This window comes from Amborella trichopoda, chromosome 12 (genome assembly GCF_054954075.1).
Source record: "Amborella trichopoda isolate Santa Cruz 75 chromosome 12, AtrichopodaSantaCruz75HAP2 v2.0, whole genome shotgun sequence".
Lineage (NCBI taxonomy): Eukaryota > Viridiplantae > Streptophyta > Magnoliopsida > Amborellales > Amborellaceae > Amborella > Amborella trichopoda.
In genome coordinates, this window is record NC_142347.1 from 42,024,074 (window position 1) to 42,049,213 (window position 25,140).

Below are 25,140 nucleotides of genomic sequence, written 5' to 3' on the forward strand. Positions count from 1 at the left end.
ATTATTCACATATCGAGTCCTAACAACAACAGTGTAGGGATGAGCACGACAGTGCAGGTGAGCATGAAGGATGGACAATCTTCGGGGATTTTAGATTGGGAACACAACAAAACACTAACACTCAGGGATTTAGGAATAGTCAGACGCCTGCTAATATCGATGATTCATTTTTAGATCAAATCAATGAATTGTTTAACGAATTCAATCAATGGCACCAGCGTGACCAAGAAGAACAATAACGTCGTGTATCATTTTATTTTTAGATCATATGAGACTAATTTTATGCTTTATTGTAGTCCATGTATGTTAATATACTTATTTCATGATAATTATATGTTTATCCTTTTGTGTGATGTAAATTAAATGCTGAATGGCGGTTCATGCAGGGAAAGAACATATCAATATTCGCATATTCATTCAAAAATATGAAAATTCTTAATGGAGTACCCTCATTTCTTATTGAATTCCTAAAAAATAATATTTATAATGAATTTTAATAAATTTTTCGAATTTTTTTTAAGTTTTATTATGAACGATTCACCCGATTTTCGATCCGAATCGCCAATTCGCCGATCTGAATCTGTTTTTTAGAAGCCCGATCCGGATCACCGACCCGTTTTTTAAACCATTGGCCTAAACCCAAACATGTGGGTATAGGGTTTTATGTAAGTTCACACTTCACACCAATAAAAAGCACACGTTTACCTCTTTTCCTCTCTCTTTCTACGCACTGTCGCGCTCTTCTGTTCCGATTATGGCTGTGCGACTCAAGGCGGCGCATTCTTGAACACGGATAGTAAGAGAAAACCCTCTCTGATAATTGTGAATTTCACGTTTTAATGGCTGGGTTTATCAGCAATGGAGATGGATCGACCCACCAGAGCAGCCATGGCGATGGGTTCTCAATGCCTTCTAGTATAAACCCTCTTTTTCAGAGAAGAATCGCGTTTCACCCCGCGAGAAAAGCTTATTCTGTTTCCTCCAATGGCGATTTTCATTTGGAGATTCTCAATCCTAGTGTAGAGCAGCAGAAGCCTGTTTCCAACATGGCTATGGTGCCTCCTGTGGCGAAGAAGCTTGAAAACAGTGACCACCATGAGCTCAGTTTGGACCCGGACCTCAATCTTGGAATTGGGTTTCATCGGATTGTGAGTATTATTAATGGGTTCTTGTTATCTTGGTTGAATTTGTTAGATTTCTCGAGAAATCTTTTGATGGGTGCTAGTGTTATTAATGTCTTCTTGTTAGATTTCTCTCTCTATATCCATTTGTTAAGTTGACTTTGTTTGGGTTTGTGCTTCTTTTTATGCTATATTGTCGTTGTGTCCGGTTTGGAGTGTTGAATGTTATGGTTATTGATAAACAGGGTGCGGGTTTGGCTAATCTGGGGAACACTTGCTTTCTTAATTCGGTTCTTCAATGCCTGACCTATACGGAGCCATTAGCTGCTTATTTGCAGAGTGGGAAGCACAAATCTTCTTGTGAGTCTTAACTTTTGATGTCACTTGCTTTTTGCCTTTTTGCTTCTGCTCTGTTGGTTGTGTTCTATCTTTTTGGAAAGCTTCGATGTCTGATTATTTGATATTCTGATTTATGACAACTGGAAGTGAAGAATGCTTGTTTGGAAATGGTGAATTGTTGAATCCATATCACATAAACCAGAGCTTTTGATTAAAGTCTCACATTTAACTATGGATCTGTTTCTTTAGTTAAAAGGAAGTGCCTTTATCTGGAATCTATTGATTAGGTTTAATTAATTGTAGAAAACTTAGGGTTTATAGTTTTGTGAGGCCTCTTGTTTAGAGAATGGTCCCAAGCCTCCTTGAGTGTTTTGCAAGGCATTATTTAGCTTAATTTTTCTTATCTGTAGGATTTTGGAATTACGCTCTGATTCTCTGAGCAGTGCTCTAAACAAAGGAATCCATTTGTCAAATGGCCATGTTTGCATGGTTAAATGGTATCTTGGGAGGTTAATGAATTAATGGATTTATTGGGAATTTTAGGATGTGAATTTATTGTAAGTTATTTAGATTTATGGTCTAGAGAGTTAAAGTGTAGACCGTTGATGTAGTCCTGAAGAATTTCTTATTTTTATGATGCTGCGTACATTCTCTTTTACCAAGTTGAAAAAGACCAGCATTCCAATATCCGTATTTCATGTTTGGCACTGTTCCCTGGTGGCAGAAAGTGTGGCTTTGAGTTTGACACTTTTTGGAGTGGGAAATGGAGATTTAAGGATTCATTTATCTGAGGAGGAAGACCATTGTTCTTTGCATTAACAGAAATATGAAAACCGTGAAGACCATTGTACTCGATTAACAGCAATATGAAAATTGAGAAGATCATTTTTCTTTGCATTGACGAGGGAGGTGATAGGAAGAAGTTTTCACTGAGTTTGTAATCTTTGGTTTGGATTGTTGGTAGAAGCATAGTTTGCTGTGTGGAGACTGAATTGCTAATTTCTTTAATGAGTTGATTTGGGTCAAGGAATTGGGGTGATTCGTAACACTCATGATGCTCAATGTCCTAAATACACAAGATATAGAGAAGCGCTAATTCCTGCGTAATAAGCCGGAGGACCACTAAGTCCAAGTTTTTTATATAATCGTGGAAGTCTTACTTCATCTGTGCAAGCCTTTACTTACATTCTGGCACTCTTGGCAAAGTCATAAATAGCCATGTATGCTAATGTAATTCGTTTGGAATTTATAGTTCCTTTTACTAATCCCTTCTCAAGACCACTTTTTCATTTGTATACACACACATACACACATATATACATGTACATGTATAGTAGTTTGATTTTAAATACTTATACCAATTAACTCAAAAGTAGTTGACAGACCTAAAATTACAAAGTTGACAAAGTTGATTAACTGACTGTAACATTCCTGCCAAATTTCCTAATGGTTCCATTAGCAGAAGCATTGGTACAAGAATGTGAGGGTAGAGTATTGTATGAAGAATGATTATAAGATCAGAAATGTGAAAATTTTAAAACAAAGAAGCTGCAAATGAGGATAGCTCATGTCCTTCCTAATTGCTACTTGTCTTGAGCACCAATCTCTCTACTAAATGATTTTATATTATCCAATTATTCTGTTTTTCATTTGTTCTGGATCTTGTCATGTTGTCCCACCCGACTTTTATGGACCTTACTTTTCAAAAATATTCATCCTTCTCCATGGAAATCTGAATTTTCTCTGCTTCTCATATCATGAAGAGAAAACTCCTCAATCATTTAGGGAGAAAAAAATGATCTGTATATGTCCCTAAAGTCTCTTGATTCCTTTTATTTATTCTCTCTGCAAAAGTATTTGCAAGTTATGCCTGTGTTTTGTCTTTGTTTATATGAGGGGACCAGCACGGACAAGGCCTGCAAGCTTTGATTAACAGTTTACCAATCTCAAAATATTACAGTTGTGTATTATGGTTGGTGACCTACATGAATGATATGTAGTGTCTATTGATCAGGTATTCATGAACAATTATCTCTTTAAATGGTATTGGTATTTATTTTCTCTTACTTAATCCAGCTTTTCTCTTAAGAAAATATATTTTCACACACAGTTTATTCCAAAATTGTTTTTTATTGCTAGAGTTATCCATTATTGAATTATTAAACTAGTTGGAATGTCTTCAATGGAGGCTTTTCAAGACCCCAGATCTTGTGTCTAACTTCAGTTCTTGTTCCTGTTTTGAAGGTCATATGGCTGGGTTCTGTGCAATGTGTGCCATTCAAAATCATGTTATGAGTGCTCTACGGTCGTCTGGGAAAATATTATCACCTAATCATCTTGTGAGAAATTTGCGGTGTATCCTTTTACTGTGTTTATTACTACAGCTGATTTTGGATGTTATTTTGTATTATTGTGTATTGACAGATTTTACATTTCCATGCTTTTTGTTGTGTGGGTGTTTGTGATTTTTTATGAAGAAGTGTAATAAATATTCTACAGTCCACGTAGTCCATTGGGGTCACGACCATAAATTATGGATGATGTAGGAGAGAGTAGGACCTATTGGACACCCCAATTTTAGGTCCCACTGTCTCACCATCATCATCCATCATTTCATTGTTCATTGGTTCTTGTATATCATCCCAATTGTTATATGCATTATCTGCCTGTTAGTATCCAGATCTCTAGATGCGATGAGTTGAGATTCTTGACTATGAGAATAGGCATATCTCGCAATTTTCGCAATTCAAGGCAGGAGGATGCACATGAATACATGGTTAACTTAATGGAATGCATGCATAAGTGCTGCTTACCATCTGGTGTTTTGAGCGAGTCTCCTGGTGCTTATGAGAAAAGCTTGGTTCACAAGATATTTGGTGGGCGTCTACAGAGTCAGGTAACCCTTTCTTTCCTTTTTCTTATCAATTCATAGGAAAGCATGCATTAATCCAAGTACATTGCGGTCATCACCATCCAACAAAGTGTGTATGCGTGCGAGAGAGAGAGAGAGAGAGAGAGATGACCCAAATACCGGGTGACTATGGTTTTCCATAGTCATTTAAGTTGATGCACAGTGCTATGGAACTATCATTGTCTTTACGATGTTATTCTTCTTGCTTCAGGTCAAATGCACACAGTGTTCCCATGAGTCAAACACATTTGATCCATTCTTGGATTTGAGCCTTGAAATAGTGAAAGCAGATTCAGTGCGGAAAGCCCTTGCACATTTTACAGCTCGTGAGCAGTTGGATGGTGGAGAGAAACAATACCAATGTGACCGCTGCAATAAGAAGGTTCGAGCTTTTAAGCAGCTTACCATTCACAAGGCACCTTATGTCCTCACAATTCATCTGAAGCGGTTCAGTCCAGATGGGATGGGAGGGAAAATTGACAAGATGGTTCAGTTTGGATCTAATTTGGAACTAAAGCCCTTTGTCAGTGGTCAATATGTAAGTGGAGGATTTTACGGGGGTCCCTTTTGTTTTCTTATGTATGCTTTTTCCCTCTCCAATCATCAGATCAGAAATTTGATGGTTATTGGGATGGTGTTTACCCCCAATAAAATAAATACCACAATAACCCAACCCAGTAACCACGTCCTCCCTGTTCAAATTTCTAATCTGACTGTTGGAGAGGGAACTCCAACAATACCAAATGGAAGGACCTCCTCTATGATTATTTCCCTTCACATATATTTATTCCCTGTTATTTAAATTTCCTGTGTTCATAAGTATTCTCTGTTAAGGATAGTATACAATAGTTTAACTCCAATAGACTGTGGAAAACCAGAGTCTATTGGGGTACTTACCTCTCGATGAATGATGAACATTGATAAATAGAAAGTGGGACCGACCATTGGGGTTTTCTCTTGCTCTGGAGGGTTTCACTAATTCCATCACTGTCCGTCATTTCATCAGGTGGTGATAAGATTTTTCATAATGCGTTTGATAATAGTTTACTGTGTTTTTTTTATAAGTATTCTGTTATCAGTAATATCTGTGAGTTTGTCCATCTATCCATCCATGTCCTTTAATTTTTTTGTAAATTTTTATTTAGTTCGATTTTATCTGCATGGCAGGATGTAGATTTGAGATACACACTTTATGGTGTTCTTGTTCATGCCGGTTGGAGCACACATTCAGGTCACTATTATTGCTTTATTCGCACATCAAGTGGCATATGGCATGCTCTCGATGATAATCGGGTACCAAACCTCTCTTTGATGTACTTACCCTATGAGTGTTGAACATAAAGAGGTAGGGGCGGGGAGGAGAAGGGAGATTGGGGGGAGGGAACTTTGCTTTGAAATGGTATCCCCCAAGTCTATTGGCATAGTTCTTGGGTGCTGTTGGTTGCCACTGAAATTGCCAAAAAAGAGACTATGAAGCTGTTTTTGATATTGAGAGAAGTAAAGGTCTTTTTTCTAAACTGTAGAAGAGAAGCTTTAATTTTGGGAGTCCGTAAACGTATAAAAGGATAGTGAGCATAGGAGAATCAATTTTTTGTTAGGACTACCAGGAGAAGGAGACAAAGTATAGGACAACCAATCCTAGGAACTCCAAAATTTGCTCTTATTATCAGACTGCAAATATTAATTTATTGTTATAGGTGAAATTCTTTTTCTATATTTAGGGTTTCATGGCTGTTCTTGACGTACTTTTTTTTGAGAGAAAGCTGTTCTTGATGTACTTGTAGGTCTATCAAGTCAGCGAGAAGTTTGTGTTGCAACAGAAGGCATACATGCTGTTCTATGTGCTTGATAGAAAAAGATCTCTCCAGAGAAAACTAGTGGATGCTACTCATAGAGAAAACGGTTTAGCAAGTGCAATGGAGAAAAAGGGACTTCATGCTTCTTCATTAAATGCCAATGCAAAAGAAAGCATGAAGATTGCTAGCAAGGAAAATGGGTTGGCAAGTGCGATGGAGAAAAGCCTACTTCATATTTCTTTGCCAAAAGTGAATTCAGATGCAAAAGAAAGGTTAAAGTCTGGTAGCAATGAAAATGGGTTAGAAAGCGCAATGGAGAGGAACCCGCTTCATATTTCTCCATCAAATGCAAATTCCAATGCAAGAGAAAGCACAAGGATTGACAACACGGAGAGTACCCAATTCACTGCAGGACATTTGTCAATTATGGCTGAACTGAATGGACCTGACTGCCATGCTGGCTCCTCTTCTACGGTGGGTGCTATTGAAGGAAATAGATTTAGGGCCTCTGCAGAAAATGGCAATGACAACGATAGCAATCACCGAGATGGTTCTCATATGAGTGAACCAGCCAAAAGTGTCAAGGAAGCGAATGGTCGTACTTCAAAAGGGTTTTCCTTGGAAATAGCAAATGGTGACGCTAAAGCTCAGGCCTTGACTTCAAATGAATCCCATATGTCTTCCAAGAACAACACTCCCACTCCCACAATGAATGGGTCACTTCGAACTCAGGCAAAAACTGAGCTTGTAAGTGAAAAGGAACAACATGTTCATGCTTTGAGAAGCCCTCGCTTGGCATTAGAAAATGGTATTGCTAAAACTGAGACACTGGCTTCTGATGGATCCCATTACTCATCATCTAAGAACAACACTCCCGCAAAGAATGTTTCACTTCGAGCGCAGGCCAGATCTGAGCATGCAAGTATCAAGGAGCAGGACATGTGTACTTTGAGAAGCCCTCGCCTGGATTTAGACAATGGTATGGCTAAAACTGAGACATTGACCTCAGATGGATCCAATCATTCCTTGTCTAAGAACAACACCTCCACAAAGAATGGGTCCCTTCAGCCTAAGACCAACGATGAGCATGTAAGTGTCAAGGAACCAGACATGGGTACTTTGAAAAGGCCTCATTTGGATGTCGCAAATGGTATTGCTGAAACTCAGCTATCAGAATCAGATGGATCTCATCACATGCCTTCTAAGAACAGCCCTGCAGCAAATGGATCCATTCAGGCTCAGGTGCTTCTTTATTTCCTTTAGGAAAGATTTCTGTTTTTTCTCTCATTTTGTTTGAAGTTTTACTATTTCACCTATTTTGAGAAATTTCTAATTTTTTTCTCTTGGTTTGCCTTGAATGCCTCCTAATTTCTAGAATGTCCTAAGTTTCATCTCATGCATTGGGTGAAAAGGCTTTCATCAATCTTGCAATGATCTTGAGTTGTCTTATCAGTAAGCAGTAAGCAGTCTCACATTTTAGTCATTTCCACCATCATGCTTCTTTATGACTTTCTTTTCCACCATCATGCTTCTTTATGACTTTCTTTTTGTTTGTTTCAAATACGCATTCTCATGGTAGGTATCCCTGAAAAAAGCATTCCTTGAATATGTATCTATCAAGCAATCTTTTATATTGGTTGTTTTCACTGACGTACTTGTTAACGATTTAAGTTTACTCATTCAAACTTTGTTATAATATGTAACATATTAACAGAGAGAGAACATTCCTTCATTCGAGTGAAACTAATATAATAAATCAATGTGCACACATAATAATAGTTTTGGGTCATATGAAGCTTGTACAGTGGCAGTTTGGAAGTTAGTATCTTGAACTTTATTTGTAGAGTGCCTTTGTCATTTAGTTAAAATTTCAATTTTACCCCTTATGGAGATGACAAAATTATCCTTTGTCTTGTAGTAATATTTACAAATTTGCCCGCAAAAGTAATTTTTTTTAAAAAAATAGACAACAAGATTAATAAATCCACCCTTCACAACTCCCTCTATCTTGAACCTTTGTAATTTGAAGGGTTGTGAAGTTTAGAATATCCCATATCTATATATATATATATATAGGGGAATGATTTCATGTAACGGTTGTATAATAATATAATGCCAACCACACCTCTAGATAACCATGTGTTTGGCATTACCCCAAATTTTGCACACATTCTCGTCATCCTCATAATTAATCCTACGAAAACATAAATTCGATTTGCACTCTAGATATTGGTAAAAATTAGTACCCTCCAACAATGAATCTTGATAACCTATTTGGTGAATTTCAAGATCTTAGCCTTAACAAATTCAAAATCATTTTTTTCTTTTTTAACGTTGTTAATCTAATGATGATAACACTATATAAAAATTTTGGGAATAAAAAAATCTTTCTGACGCCTGTATCTAACAATCTCACTAAAATGGACGGGTTATATTAATTGGGCTAGGAAAACACTTTCTAGGGCCTTTTTTCAAAATTTTCTTTTTTGTGATTGTTCTTTAGAATGAAAAGAGTATACATTTAAAAATTCGTGTCAAACAAATGTCTTTAACATGGTTTTTGAAGATGGTTGCATTATATTACTATACAACCGTTGCATGAAATCATTCCCCATATATATATATATATATATATATATATATATATATATATATATATATGAGCAATGATCCAATGCAACGGTTGTATCATAGTAAAATCAATGACACTTCTAGAAAACCGTGTTTGTGGTATTTGTATGACCTCAAATTTTGCACACACACTCTCTTCATCTCAATAATCAATCCGCCCCAAAAAGAAAGTTCAATTTGAATCTTAGATATGGTCAAAATGAGTCCTCTTAAAAAATGAATCTAGACCATTTTGTGAGTTTCAAGATCTTAGCCTTTATAAACTCAAAATCATTTTTTTTCTTTTTTTAACATTGTTCATCTATTGATAATAAAGCCATCCAAAAAAAATGGAAATGAAAAAATCCTTCTAAGGCCTAGATCTAAGCATCTCACCAAAATGAACGACCTACGTTAATTGGATTAAAAAAATACTTTCTAGGTTGCGTTTTCAATTTTTTCTTTTTTTGTAATTGTTCATTAGAATGAAAAGAGTGTATATTTCAAATTTTGGATCAAACAAATGGCCATAAGATGTTTTTTAAGATTATTGTATCATATTACTATACAACGGTTGCATGAAGTCATTGCCCTATATATATATATATATATATATATATATATATATATATATATATATATATATATAATGATCCAATGCATCGGTTGTATGATAGTATAATGCAATGACACTTCTAGAAAACCATGTTTGTGGTATTTGTATGACCCCAAATTTTGCACACACTCTCTTCATCTCAATAATCAATCCCCCCAAAAAAAGATCAATTTGAATCCTAGATATGGTCAAAATGAGTCCCCTTCAAAAACGAATCTAGACCATTCATTGTGAATTTCAAGATCTTGGCCTTTATAAACTCAAAATCATTTTTTTCTTTTTTAGCATTGTTCATCTAATGATAATAAAGCCATCCAAAAAAATTGGAAATGAAAAAACCTTCTAAGCCCTAGATCTAAGCATCTCACCAAAATGAATGGCTTATGTTAATTGGGCTAAAAAAAATACTTTCTAGGTTGTGTTTTCAAATTTTTTTTTTTTTTTTTGTGATTATTCATTAGAATGAAAAGAGTGTATATTTCAAAACTTGGATCAAACAAATGGCCATAAGATGGTATTTTATGGTTGTTGCATCATATTACTATACAACGGTTGCATGAAATCATTTTCCTACACATATTACTATAGGAAGATACTACACAACGCTTATAGGCGAAAATGAATAATGATTTCGCCTACCGTCATCACTGTCCAAAGTTCATCATACGGTCACGATTGTTTGGTAGTATTTTATTTTTTATTTTTATTCTACAAATAGGAGTGATCTGAAAATTTGGAACGTGTTTTCATAAAAAATATGCGAATCTAAGAAAAATATCAAAAACATATTTTACATGAAAAATATTGAACAAAATACCCACGAAAAGTTTTAGGGGTATTTTGGTCAATTTTTTTTTCACGAATTATTATTTTTATATTTTATTAAGTGGGCCTCATTAAGATGTACACACGCTCCAAATTTCAGATCATTCCGATTTGTAAAAAAAAAAAAAAATGAAACACTACCGGACAATCGTGACCGTGCGATGAAATTTGGACGATGATGAGGGTAGGCGAAATCACTGTTTATTTTCGCCTATAAGTGTTGGGAAGACTTTTCCATATATATATATATATATATATATATAGGATAATCGAAACTTCACAACCTTTCAAATTACAAAGGTTCAAGATAGAGAGAGTTGTGAAGGGTGGATTTATTAATTTTGTAGTCTATTTTCTAAAAAAAGTTATTTTATTGGGGCAATTTTGTAAATATTACTACAAAGGGTACTTTTGTCATCTCCATAACGGGTAAAGTTGAAATTTTAATTAAAGGACAAGGGTACTCTATAAATAAAATTCTAGGACATTAACCAAATGCCATTGTACTTTTTTTGAAAATTTCAAATTTGCCCTTGCTTGATGGTAAAGTTACCTATTTAAATAATTTTTAATAAAAAAGTAATGATTGTTTTGATAAATACACCCATCACAGCCCTTTCTAACTTTGTATTTTGAGGGGTTGTTAACTCTAGACAAACCTTATATATATATATATATATATATATATATATATATATATATATATATATATATATATATATATATATATATATATATATATATATATATATATATATATATAGGGATAATCTAAAGTTCACAACCTTTCAAATTACAAAGGTTAAGAATATAATGAGTTGTGAAGGGTGGATTTATTAATTTTGTAGTGCATTTTTTTTAAAAAGTTACTTTTTGGTGATATCTTCATTATTAAGGGTAAGTTTGTAAATATCACTACAAGACAAGGGTACTTTTATTATCTCCATAAGGGGTAAAGTTGAAAATTTTGCTAAAGGACATGGGCCCTTTATAAATAAAGTTCCAGGACACTAACTTCCAAAATGCCATTGTACTTTGGTAAAAATTTCAAATTTGCCTTTGCTTAATAGTTAATTTTACTTATTAAAATAATTTTTAAACAAAAGTAATGATTTTTTTGATAAATACACACATCACAACCCCTTCTAACATTAACCTTTGTATTTTGAGGGGTTGTTAACTCTAGACAAACCCATATATATATATATAGAGCAACGATCCAATGCAACGGTTGTATTATAGTATAATGCAACGACACTTCTAGAAAACCATGTTTGTGGTATTTATATGACCCTAAATTCTGCACACACAATCTCTTCATCTCAAGAGTCAATGCCCCCCAAAAAATTTTCAATTTGAACCCTAGATATGGTCAAAATGAGTCCACTCCATAAACGAATCTAGACCATTCATTTTGTTAATTTCCAGATCTTAGACTTTATAAACTCAAAATCATTTTTTTCTTTTTTAACATTGTTCATCTAATGATAATAAAGCCATCCAAAGAAATTTGAAATGAAAAAATCCTTCTAAGGCTTAGATCTAAGCATCTCACCAAAATAAACGGCCTATGTTAATTGGGCTAAAAAAATACTTTCTTGGTTGTGTTTTCAATTGTTTCTTTTTTTTGTGATTGTTCGCTAGAATGAAAAGAGTGTATATTTGAAAATTCGGATCAAACAAATGGCCATAAGATGGTTTTTAAGGTTATTGCATCATATTACTATACAATGGTTACATGAAATCATTGCCCATATATATATATATATATATATATATATATATATGGGAAATAATCTAATGCAACGGTTGTATAATAGTATAATGCAATCACACTTCTAGAAAACCATATTTTGGGCATTTGTATGACCCCAAATTTTGCACACATTCTCTTCATCCTCATAATCAATCCTACGAAGAAAAAAATTCAATTTGCATCCTAGATATGATAAAAATTAGTACCCATCAACAATGAATCTCGACCATTCATTTGGTGAATTTCAAGATCTAGGCCTTAACAAATTCAAAATTATTTTTTCTTTTTTAGCATTATTAATCTAATGATGATAACGCTATATAAAAATTTTGGGAATAACTTCTAAGGCCTTTATCTAACCATTTCAATAAAATGGACGGCTTATATGAATTGGGCTTGTGATTGTTCTTCAAAATGAAAAGAGTGTACATTTAAAAATTCGTGTCAAACAAATGTCTCTAACATGGTTTTTGAAGATGGTTGCATTATACTACCATACAACCGTTGCATGAAATCATTATATATATATATATATATATAGATGGAAAAAGCTGGGATTAGCTCATAGGAACATATGAGCCCAACGGCCCAGATTGAATCTGGGTCGATCTGAGGATCACGGATGTCCGGTACTTCTTGAATTTTATTTATTTTTCTACAAATCCAAATCACTTAAATTTTAGGTGTGTGTTCTCCTCATCAAGGCACACCTAATAAAAATATAAAAAAATTATTTTCAAAAAATAAAATGACCAAAATACCCCCCCCCCCCGGAAACATTTCAGGGGTATTTGGTCAATTTATTTCATGTAAAATATTTTTTGATATTTTTTGAAGATTCACCTATTTTTGATAAACACACGCCTAAAATTTTAAGTGATTTGGATTTGTAGAAAAAAAAAAAAAATTCAAACACTACCGGACATTCGTGATCTTCAGATTAGCCCAGATTCAATCTGGGTCGTTGGGCTCATATGTTCATATGAGCTAGTGGGCTAATCTCAGTTTTTTTTCTATATATATATATATATATATATATAGGGATTATCTACAAAGAGACCATTAACCTTTTGTACAAGAAGATCACAACCATTCCCATTCATTAGATGTCAAATTGGATGGTTTGGGATGAGTCACGAAATCTGAGAATGTTTTTTTTTTTGGAACTTTGTGTCTAATCAATGACACTCTTACAACCACCGATTTTGAAATCTAAAGGACAAAAATGATTGTGACTTCCTTGTACAAAAGGTAAATAGTATATATATATATATATATATATATATATATATATATATATATATATATATATATATATATATATATATATCATGTTTCATGCATAATTTACAATATATGAAATGAACTAGGAATCAGGCTTGGGTCATGATGGTAGCAGCTGGGTTTTTATAGCACTTCGTCTCAAATTCCATTCCTATGTAACCTTGTCAAAAAAAGAAAAGAAATGAACTTAATAACAATGAAAATTAATAAACCTATATTTAAAATTCTGATGAGAATATATTGTTTGAATTTCTTTTAAATTGTAGTTTCAGCTGGAAAAGTGTTTCTTTCTTAGACCCGTAAAAAGACACCTTTTTAGACATTCCGAGTTCAGCCTGGCTTGCCCTTTTAAGCCAAGGGGTCTTGAACCAAGAAAGTTTTGCGTGTTCAAGATCCTTTTCTATTATGAACTGTTTGTATCTGTTCCAACTTGCACATACATATTCCTCCTTGATTGCAGGGAAAAAAGTGGGGAAAAACGGAGAATAAGAAATTCCGAGTAAAACTTACCAAGACGCAATCCAAGGTGGAGTTTTTGTTAGCGAGAAAGCAAGAAGGAATCGGGTGGGGTCGGTCCAACCTCATTTGGTTTCTAGCTAGTTTTTCTGTTGGCTTCTTTCACCGGTGAATGTTTTCTGGTTTCTTTCCATTCCCTATTTTCGCGGTATCACTCCAATTGGTGGATGCCACCCCTCAGTGTGTATGAAACACATTGATCGTGCTATGGTTTCCTTAAGGTAGTGTCCAATTATTCGATGCCAGGCCTCAATGTATGCTACACATTGACCATCTGATGGTTATGCTGTCGTTACCTGAGCCATTTTTCAAAAGGCAATGAATGGGGAAGGGTTTACATGACTGCAGGGTGGATGTGCATGGGGCATGGGCGGCCACATGATGAACATTGGCGGACTACAGGAGTGGTTGCTAGTGCTCTGTAGTGGGAGTTAATGCTTGACCAAGCTGGTGAATGATTGTGAGGTTCAGGGGTTCAAGCCCATTGTTCAATTCGAAAGCGCTTGTTGTGACCATGAGGTGTTGGGTTTGTGCCCAGCTAACCGACTCAAAAAATAGCCTTTTTGAGGGTTTGCAGTTGTTAATACCAATGAAGGCTTCGCAGTGACTAATCCCTTCATTGGTTTCAACAATTGTAAACGGCCTCATTCTTTTAGTAGCTTGGGTCCTTTGTTACCTTCTTGTATAAGATTAGACCTGTGGGCCAAGTTCCTACGTTAGGGAAACAGGCTTTTAGAAGCCATGTATGAGATGAACTTCCTGTAACCGATGGCCTTAAACTTAATCACCATCTTGGCTTGTTGGAGAGAGGCCTTGTGGCATCAAAACTTCGAGGGGTTTCAAGGAACTGTACAGGCACTTGCTGGTTGGGCGGGCTCAAATAGGTGTTTCTCTCACTTCCCTCCTCTATGCATGAGGAACTTAATGACGAAGGTGATCCAAATCCTCAAAACTTTAGGCCTTGGCCAATCAACCTTTAAGTTGATACCTACAACAGTAGTTGTAACTTTGTAACCATATGCTTGTGTGGCTGTGCTGCCAAGCATGGGTGGTTGGAACCTGTGGCCAGAGATCTTGCAGGAGAGTGAAACTGAAAGGCCATGTGGCCAGGCTGCAGTCGCGTACAGTTAAGAACTTCAACCTGGTTCCAGTGAAAGGAATTTATTATGGATTACTTGGGTGTTCGTGATCACGAATAAACCTAAAAACGAAGTGGGCATGGCCCTTCCCATATGAACTTTGTGCCTTGTTGTGTTGGTTGATTGCTTTTATATAACCTTGCTTTGTAGCCAGGCCGAATCTAGCCCCCATGGCTGGGTACTATAAGAGGAAAAGTTTTTTATGGTGGTTCTAGAGGAACCCTGTGATAGTGGCTGTTGTTGCGTTGGTTGGTTGCTTTTATATAACCTTGCTTTCTAGCAAGGTTTAATCAAGCCCCCATGTGTGGGTACTATAAGATGATAGATTTTTATGGTGGTTGTATAAGGGCCCTGTGATAATGGCTAGCATGGCCACTCAGTGTAACTTTTATATACCCGGGGTAAGTGAAAGCCATACTCACAAATGAATAGTGCTATTTGGTTGCTTGTGGCTTGTGGTGCATCACTGACAAAAGCCAGGACCATGGGGGACTTCTGGTGCATTACTCATGAAAAGGCACTGTCTAATGGCGTGTGGAGTAATTAGACGTGGCTTGCTGTACATTATGCCCACCTTTGCTTGCAAATTTGGACCTAGTCAACACTTGGGACTTGGTGATTAAGGCTGTGTCATTTCACAGGAGAAAATTGACCCTTGGTGATATCTGTGCATGCATGCATAATGGTATTTGGTTGCTTTTGAATCTTAGTTCCCGCTGTATATAAAGTTTGGTAAGATGGGATTCATTATACCGCTTTTTGCACTCATAAAGAAAATTGAGGATTTTGAAAGCAAAAGTCAATTTTGCTGGCAAGAAGACATGGGCAGGCTTATGAGTTTCAGTTGGGAGGCATGAGTAATATATAGTAGTAATTGACCTTTCCTTTTATGGGCAATATTTTAGTGCTTGATATTTTGTTTTTAATTGATCTGTTGTTTTATTTTTATTTTTTTTTGTGTTTCAGGGGTCATCCAGCACTTGCTTTGAAACCAAGAGTAACAGTCCCGGCAAGGAAGGGCTCAAGCGAAAGAAATGCAGTAGCTATCCTATCATAAAGGGCACGTCTAAGAGCTTATTCCTTGCATCTTTAAGACCTCATAAGAAAAAGTCACGTAAAAAAACTAAGAGGCTCAAGAAAGATATCAAGAGCTCCACTCAGGATGACTTTGTGGGTGATGATGAAAGGAGGGAGACTTGCATGAACGCTGCTGAGAGAGATGAGAGAGGGCCACCAAACAGTGCAAATGGATCATGCCATAATGGAATGAAACAAAAGAGAGGTCTTGGCGTAGTGAATGATGCAAAATCTTCAAATGATAAGCATGTGAAGGTGAAAGACGGGGGAGTAGAGAGATTGCATCAGAAGAATGGTATGCTGGCCATGGAGCAAACAGACAATTCAAAGAAGAGAGGCTTGGTTCAGACTTCTTCTACCACCTTGCTAGCAACGGCACTCTCAGAAACCACTGGTGGGCTCTCTCTCTCTCTCTCTCTCTCTCTCTCTCTCTCTCTGTATATTTACTTACTTCCTCAATCTATGTGTAGTTGGCCGGTGGGATGGTGTAGAAACAGAGTCCCCTGAGATCGATAGAGTGATTGAAACACGGAAGACTGGCATTGGTTATATACTGGATGAATGGTAAGAACATAAAACATCATTTTACCTTTGCCTAAGATCTTTGTCAATTTAGATCTATGCTAAATTGAATTCATATTGATTTTTCTGAAGTTCTTAACATTTACTACGACTGCACTTTCACCTTAATTGGTAGGAAACCAATTTGTGCTAAATTGTGCTCTTATGAGTTGTTTTGAACTTGGGTAGCACACTAAGTTACTATACGTTTATCTCCATTGAGCTTCTATGAACTGTTAAATGAACGTCTTTAGAGAATAAGAGCGAAGAAAAACCGATTAAAACTTATTTCCGTGAGAGCCTTTCTAATGTTTGGGCTTATTTAGGGACGAGGAATATGATCGTGGTAAGAGGAAAAAGCTTAGGAATCGGGAACTCGGACTGGGAGAGAATGGTGCCAATCCATTCCAAGATTTGTATACAAAGAAAACACAGCCAAAGCCAACCAAATTGAGAAGGAACCGATCCGGGAACCAGCCTATGAGGATATGAAACTACGAAAGGCATGAATTGACACGATTTGTCCCTCTTAAGCAACAAAAAGCTTGGTGAATAGCTCAGTCGCCGGTAAGGGAGGGTCCGAATTTGTTATCGGTCGACTATCCTGTGATCTGTGTGGTGGGTTTCACTTAAGGTGGTCGGAAGAGTGTAACAGTAAGGTGGTCTTAGAATAATGGGTTGTGTATCAATTTTGCAGGTCCATGGAGACATTTGATATATTATTTATTGCATTTGCTGCATTTTATGGCAATGTTTATCAGCATGTAGGCCCTATTAAAAGTTAAAAACGCTGATTCAGTGTGTACTGGGGCAGTGCTAAGTTTTTTATTGGTATTATGGTGTATGGTTTACGAAACACTGAGCTTGCTTTGCTGGTTTGGACCAGAAATTTTACTTCTAGTTATGGTTCACTACTTGCTTCAGTCTTTGTTGAACGGCATGCTTTTCAGCAGGGTTTTGAAGTTCGCTGATCCGGATCGGAATGGCAGGATGATCGGCTTGATTGCTTCCCAAAATCGGGAATTGGCCCTGATCTCTCCAATTTACCAAAGACTGTTGATATGATTTAAACATTGAATACTCAAATAAACATGGAAATATTATACAACTTTTTTAAGATTATACAACTTTTTTATTAACAAAGAGCTTTTTTATTTTTCTTTTATCTTTTCATAATTTTTATGAATCGGAGAAAAGAGCACTCCAAACTCAAATACGATGGCGAAATGGTAAACTGAAGGAAACAGTACCACAAGGCAAAACCTACATGAAAAATGAATTTTGAGAAGTAGATCACTTGCTATGCATCAAAGTTGTGCTTTCATTCAATATGGTACAACAACATGGACCATCATTAAGCAAACATGTGGCGAGCACTTAACCAGTTGCAGCCCTATTCCCAGGAGACTCACCAACCCACCTAGTCTTCAATTCTGCCCAGCTCTTTGGTAATCACATATTGGAGTGCTTAAGAAACAGAGGATTTGAGACTCAAAAACAAAGAACAGAGGATTTGGGTCACTGCATCAAACATCCCACTTCATGCATGGCAACGGGAGACCTTCAAGCTTATTAGAGACAGGTTCATGCATGGCACCAATCTTATTAGAGACAGGTGCAGAAACTTATTGTCAACCCTGTGACGATCCATGAGCAAATGGGTAACAATTCATGCTCATTGTGACTGCATTAAAATTGTTCGACAAAATGCCTCTCCGAATAGGTCTCAGCAGAAGGCAAATCAAGGCCTAGCCAAACGGGCTTTCATTTAGAGCTGGACCATAGTAACGCACAGATGTAGGAAGAGAGCCCCTTGTAATGGCAAATCAACATTTCTACACCCCCATCTTTCACAACCCGACTGTCGATCTCCACTGATACTAGCTCGATTGCAATCAAGGATCTTAGCCCTTCGAACCATGGAATGTCCGAGTCCTTGATCAGTATGCTTTCGACAAGTGGTACAACCAATCCCGCAAGTAGGTAACTGAATGTCTGCAACTAGAGCATCATGTTACAATTCCCACTGTTTCCCATGACATTCGTGCCTGAGGTTGTTCAAAGAAAAAAAAGGAAAAAAATGTTGCAGGAGTTGCCATGGAGTCCACCTAGATTTTTCGTTGATTTAGAATGTAACACAAAACTTAAGTAAATGGAAATTTAGTTATGCTTTCGATCCATCTTTTAACAGCTTCAAAAATGGTGCAAATTGGAGCAAAAAAGTACCACTTCAAAATTTTAAATTTTATTTATCATTTCATATCTATGATGTCCATGCATCTTCCCCTAAAATTTTGGATCCAAAATCCATCCCTATCTTGGATTTTGGAGGACAGACGGACGAAAATGGGTGGTCAGCTGATGCACCTAACCTCACCAAAAGCACAGGCCTCGTCTTGGCCCAGCCGAGCAAGAAAATCTCATGCCGCATGACCTTTGATAGTGGCCCTAAATAGGGCTTGTAATGGGCCTGGCTTGACCTGGTCGGTGCGACCTAAAAAACTTGGGCTCGAGCTAAAAATATAATAACAAGGCCAAGCCTAGGCCTAGGCCTGTGCCAGAAACCACAACCAAAGTGTCCGGCCGGGCTGGCTCTGGGCTAGGGTCTTTGCCATGGTTATTTTTATCCTTCTTTTTTACCCTAAATTTCTACTAGGCTGAACTGTCCCAAGAGCCAAAGCTAGGACCCTATGCCTGCTGCAGGCCATGCCAAGCCTAGACTAGACTAGCTCTTTAAAGGTTTGAGCCGTTCTCAAGCCGGGGCTGACCCGTCATTGTCAGCCCTTAAATGCGGGACCAACCTAGCAAACAAGAGCAATAAATATACGTAAATTACAGCCCACCTTAATCCGTTTGTAAGTTTTTTAATGATTGCTAATTCTAATGTTGAGAAACCGGGATGCGTCATCTAAATGCAAACATGTATAAAGGAGAGCTTCTTTCTATAGCTTAAGTACTTGGACAACTCCCAAACAGTATATGTGTCGTTTTCCCTTCGTTTATAAAATGGAAAAAGTTTATATAAGGATGCTACTTTATAATGTAGAACTACGGATGTCCCTAAAAAATCCATAGGAAAGGTAGTTTTAATGTTGAAAAACTCTTTGATTGATCATCTCAACATCGAGATGTATGACTATGAAAAATAAAAAGATTTTAAGTCTTAGAAATAGTGCATTTTACAACATATTATCTACACCGTCAATTTTCAAGATTTTCGTATGTTTATAGATCTACTTGATTTTAACTATTTTTAAAATTTAAAATTTTATAATTAGATATAAAAATAGATTTTAAGAAAATCCTAAGAACATTTTACATCAAAATTATATATCACGATAGAATTTGAAGGTGCACCTTAACTCTATACCTACGGATGCATCCGTGCAAACTGCACCCTTATAAAATTGGGTGGGGTTTATATAAAATTAATATTGTACTTCTTTGCAACGTTCATTTTAATTGGACGGTGTAAATTTGATACATCTGTTAAAACAATATAAAGAGATAATGTTGAATCTACATTCTCTAAAAAGTCGAACGATGTAGATTGTTGCAACATTACTGCTGCAAATAAAGTTGCAACTTTATATAAACTTTGTTTTCTTAAATTGAACTTCTATCCAATTCTACAAAAAAAATTATTTCAAAGTCATCGATCCGGATCAGAAATCAAGATCGAGAGTTGTCCAATGACCAATTTCAGGACAGAATCAACGATTTATTATGATAATATATAATATATACTCTTCATGACAAAAAAGGTCTGATGGTGGCGTTAGGCCTTAGGCGGTTCTTGAGCTCAAGGTCGCGGTAAATTTTCTTAAGATATTCAAAAATATGTTTCTTATCACATTAAAAATATTAAATGCTTTATTCTCCTCTATTTTATCGTTTAAAGTTTATGCATACACAGAAGGATTGAACCCTGTCATGTAGAAAGCCAGAATGTCGTCCCAACAAAGCCATTCACGCCAAATAATATAAATTTTACGTTTTATATGATATACTAAATAATTAATTCTATTTTGCATGTTTTGGGACTGTCAATCGATCCAATCGATCTAGATAGAGATCAATATGAGAGGAATGAACAATAAAACACTACTAAAAAGCTTCAAAATTCAAAATTTGTAATAGTTAATAGGACTTCGTGAACCCCCTGACTGGTGCATATGCTTCAAAGTATGTCAAACTTAAGAGGACTTCAATACACCTCAGCTAGTGCGTCTCCATGCACAGTTATCTCCATCCAATATGCACAAAAAGAATATCCAAATAGGTAAGTTCTATTTCTGTATCACAGGCAAGTCTCTTTGCTAGAATCTCATTGTTCCAAGAGGCTTTTAAAAAATGTTGATTTTTGACAGAACCAGTCATAGATATGACTGGTTCAGTCAGAGAACTAGCCTATTGGGCCACACAATTTTTTTTTGTTCTTTTTTTATATGTTTACCTGCCAATTCACCCGCGCTAGATTGCCGATCCAAACTGTAGATCCGCAAATCCAAACCGACTTTAATCACCGATCTGTGTGTTTTAAAACATTGGTTCCATGATTCTCCTCTAATAATAAGCTAGCAGGGTCCTCAGGTACCCAAGCTTCTTCCACGTCATTTCAGCCACGAATAACAAGAGGGCCTGAATTACACCTAACAGAAAGAGTCCTGCTCTTCCCTAATAACGAGTGCAGTGAGCCCTCTCATAGCACCCTTTTAGAGTCATTGCTATAACATAAAATCCCCTTCTTTTTTTATTTGTTCATGTTTAATTGCTTGTTTTGGTATATTACAATGTTTAAAGTCCCATACAGCTTTTTCTTATATTTTCATTTTTCCTTTCAATATTTTCCTTCCTCTCCGATCCCAATTGATTAGCGATGTAACATGAGATTGGTGAGTGGATGATCTACTTCACAAATCCATTTTTAATCCACCCTACAACGCCATTTTTCTATGAGTTGTATATTATAGGACTATTGATTTTTGGTATATGGAGATCATGTTCACTTTTAGCCATTGGATTTGAAATCCAATAGATGAAAGTGTCACAGAATATTCAAAAAATTTTATTTTGGACTTTGTGCCCAAATAGTGACACATCCTTAACTATCCGATTTAAATCTAATGGTCAATAAAGATTGTGACCATCTTATATCAAATGGCAAGCAAGCCATTTGGGCTCGTATACGTTTGTCGACCTTCTTACATCCTCAACCACCCGATTCAAATCTAACTGTCAGTCCCTCGTATAGGTTTGTCGATGCCAATAAACTTGCAAGCAAGCCGGGCAGCTCAATAGGCCTCGCGGCCATGTGGGCTCAGGCTCCTAGCGCGAGGCAGATTTATGGACCTGGTGCTGGCATTGGTATTAAAGCCAGATGACCCCTTTTTAATATGTAAATTACTTATAAATGTACGTATTATAAGGTAAAGTACATAATCATTTAGGGAAAGGTTTCTATATTTCCCTTACAGTATATAAATTCTTTCCTTCCCCTACTATCCAACCGTCCAATTTTGATCAAGAGAGAGCTACTCACCGTTTGATCTTAGATCCGACGTCTCTAAGTATTTTATTTTTAGTTTTTTTTTTATACATATTATATGAATATGAAATTTGGTACATGCCATCTTCTCATTGGGGCGCACCTATAAAAAATATTAAAAATAATTTTTCGATAAAATATAATGACCAAAATACCCCATAAAACTTTCAAGGGTACTTTGATCATTTTATTTTATTGAAAATATTTTTTTATATTTTCGTTAGTGCCAGTTTAATAGAGGAATGAACGTCCAAAATTTGGTGTCAATTATAGAAATAAAATAGTGTAGAGATGTCACATTGTGATTGGGGCAATCTTAGTCCTCCATTCAGAATGAACGGTTGGATAAGGGGGAGGATGGAACTTATATGTTGTAGGGAAAGCATAGAAAGCTTGCCCTTTTTTTTTTTTTGAAAAAACTATCTATATTTCCCAGCCATAAATATTTTATATAATTTTCCTCCTATCTGGCCATTCAATTTAAATGGACAGTTTAGGTTACTTATCTCATAATGTCATAAGTGAGTCATTGATTATGTGATCTAGATCTGACGTTTTATAGTATTTTATTTTTATTTACTTTTACAAATCATATGAAGATGAAATTTGGTACATGTCATCTCCATGAGCAATACCTAAAAGTATTTAAAAATGTATTTATAAAAATAAATGATCAAATTACCCCTAATACTTTCAGGGGTATTTAGTCATTTTATTTTATAATAAATAATTTTTTATATTTTTGTAGGTGCGAGTTTAATAAAGGAGTGGACATCCCAATTCGGTGTAATAATGTTTTGTAAAAAAAATTAAAAATGAAACAGTGTAGAAGTGTGGCTCTGTGATTGACGCTATCTTAGCTCTTCATTCAGATAAGATGGCTAGGAGATGGGGAAGTATTTAAGATGTCTAACGCGGAGAAGTATAGAAAGTTTCTCAAAAAAAAAAATTTGCTTTTTTTTTTTTTTTTTAATGTTAAGAATGTGAGACTTTGTTGGCTTACGTGCGGACAATGTGATATTTTTCCACCGTTTGTTTAATCCCACTTGTGTTGATTCACGCACGTCTCTTACTTATTTGAAAGAAGTATTTATTAGTGTCAATTTTAAACAATAGAAATTCGGTGCACCTAAAAAATTAGAAAAAATTATTCGAATGTTGCAAAATCTTCTAATTTAATCAACTCGACCTGTATAGATAAGAAGTTTATAGATAAGAAGAAAAAATAATTTTAAATATTAAAATTTGTGCATAATGCAACAAATTATTTGGACGGCTATTTGCAAAAAATTTAAGTCTTTATTAATCTACGTCACTTTTGTCATTTTTGGTATTTTGAAGAAAAATAGATTTTCAAGCATTTTTGGTATTTTAAATATCACAAGTCATCATAAGGTTTTCAATACCAAAACTACATCATCAAGAGAATGAATTTAAAGGTGCCCTATTTATTTTCTTCAACTTTATTTCTTGTAGTCCATAGCAATGGATTTTATTATTTCTTTTAAATCCTAGTTGGGTTGCTCCATACACGTCTCTTATTTCTCTTCTTCACTTTTTATAGTTCTTTTATTTTGAGATTGCATACAATGAGACCATTTACTTTTAGTATAAAGAGGTCATAATTATTTATAACCATCCGATGTAAAATCTGACAGCTTTGGTGTGTCACAAAATTCGAAAAAATTACTTTTGAATTTTGAACTTGATCAATAAAATAAATGTCGCCACCCAATTTCACATCTAATGGTGAAGGATAATTGTGATCATTTTATAAAAAAAAGTAAATGATCTCATCATATACTTTCCCTTTTATTTTTCTTTTTATTGTTAACCCTTTAATCAATCAAATGCACTTTAAACTTTTCATTGTAACACTAGGGACATGGCTTCTATGCGGCCAACCCGCCTATTATAGAAATTTTAGAGAATATATAATCTTTAACATAGAAATCATGAATATGAAGATAAAATAAAATTAAAAACTATAAATAACAACTGTATTAAAAAAACATTTGGACCACCTATTTGCATCTATATTTTATACGTATGGGCCCCATGTAGAAATGTGGTCCTACCTTAAACAATTTTCCTAACCTTAGACGGGTCTGTACTTTCTCCAATCACGTCCAACCTTTTTTTTCCTTTTCTTCACATTTATTCTTGTAATCATGACGAGGAAGCCGTTTGCAATCATCATTAAAAAAAAAAAAAAACACACCAATAGTCTTCTGTTTGAGTAATTAAGTGGAGAAGACCGATCTTATCCATTTTTTCAAATAGTTTAAGAATTAGGTTTTTAAGATATTAAGTGGAGTAGCGACTGTAAGAATAGAAATCACAATGGGATAACTAGAGTGGTATTTTAAAAATTGAAGAATTTTGAAAATGAAAAGTTTGGAAACGACCAACCTCAAAAAAAAAAAAAAACAAAAGTTCATATATAAGGTTGCAACTTTAAAATGTAGAATTAAAGATGCACTTCAAAAATCTATCCGAAAATATTGATTTAATGTTGAAAAACGCTCGATCATCTCCACATCAAGTTATATGAATATGAAAAAAAGAAAATTTTGAGTTCCAAAATAGTACATCTTGCAATACATTATCTAAAGCATCTATTTTCAAGATTTTCATATGTTTATAAATCTAATTGATTTTAACTATTTTTGAAGTTTTAAATTTTAACATTCTGATAAAAAAACATATTTTTAGATAATTCTAAGAATGTTTTACACCAAAATTACGGGTTATGATAAAATTTGGAGATGCTATTGTTTAAGGAAACGCCACCAAAAAAATATATAATAAACGGAACTCATTGCGTGCATAAAAAAAGATGTATTTCTTTAGATGATCAAGGACATAAAATCCAATTTTTTCCTTTTAAATAATCATCTAACGGTTGATGGATCTGCTATTTTGCTAGAGGGAGTTTTGTATGCTATGATCCCGCGGGAGCATATGCTGGAGTGGATACGCTCCTAATAACGCCCACAATAATGATTATTTTAAAAAAAAAATTTCAAAAAATAACGCCT

General features: G+C 35.3%; 1 protein-coding gene across 4 annotated transcripts; it reads left to right on the forward strand.

Moving 5' to 3' along the window:
• The first annotated feature begins 732 nt into the window (after positions 1–732).
• On the forward strand, positions 733–17,462 carry UBP23 (ubiquitin-specific protease 23). Of its 4 annotated transcripts, none has more exons than XR_016046552.1 (11): positions 733–1,148; positions 1,367–1,481; positions 3,705–3,815; positions 4,184–4,356; positions 4,583–4,909; positions 5,539–5,664; positions 6,156–7,409; positions 13,719–15,783; positions 15,880–16,384; positions 16,461–16,554; positions 16,878–17,462. XR_016046552.1 is itself a non-coding variant. In XM_020675186.2 (11 exons), the coding sequence occupies exons 1-11, from the start codon at positions 840–842 to the stop codon at positions 17,041–17,043; spliced, it is 3,246 nt and encodes a 1,081-aa protein (XP_020530845.1). In that variant the 5' UTR covers positions 733–839; the 3' UTR covers positions 17,044–17,462. The 4 variants fall into 4 exon arrangements, 2 of the variants coding, with proteins under 2 accessions (XP_020530845.1, XP_006857223.1); XR_016046551.1 differs by having other exon boundaries at positions 13,719–15,770; XM_020675186.2 differs by having other exon boundaries at positions 13,719–13,784.
• The last annotated feature ends 7,678 nt before the right edge of the window (positions 17,463–25,140 follow it).

What these genes read in the sequence shown, in the direction of transcription:
- UBP23 (XM_020675186.2), top strand. Translation starts at nt 840, where the DNA reads ATGGCTGGGTTTATCAGCAATGGAGATGGATCGACCCACCAGAGCAGC. An exon ending in GAATTGGGTTTCATCGGATT is followed by an intron (nt 1,149 to 1,366) that starts GTGAGTATTATT and finishes ATTGATAAACAG; the next exon opens with GGTGCGGGTTTGGCTAATCT. An exon ending in GTGGGCGTCTACAGAGTCAG is followed by an intron (nt 4,357 to 4,582) that starts GTAACCCTTTCT and finishes TTCTTGCTTCAG; the next exon opens with GTCAAATGCACACAGTGTTC.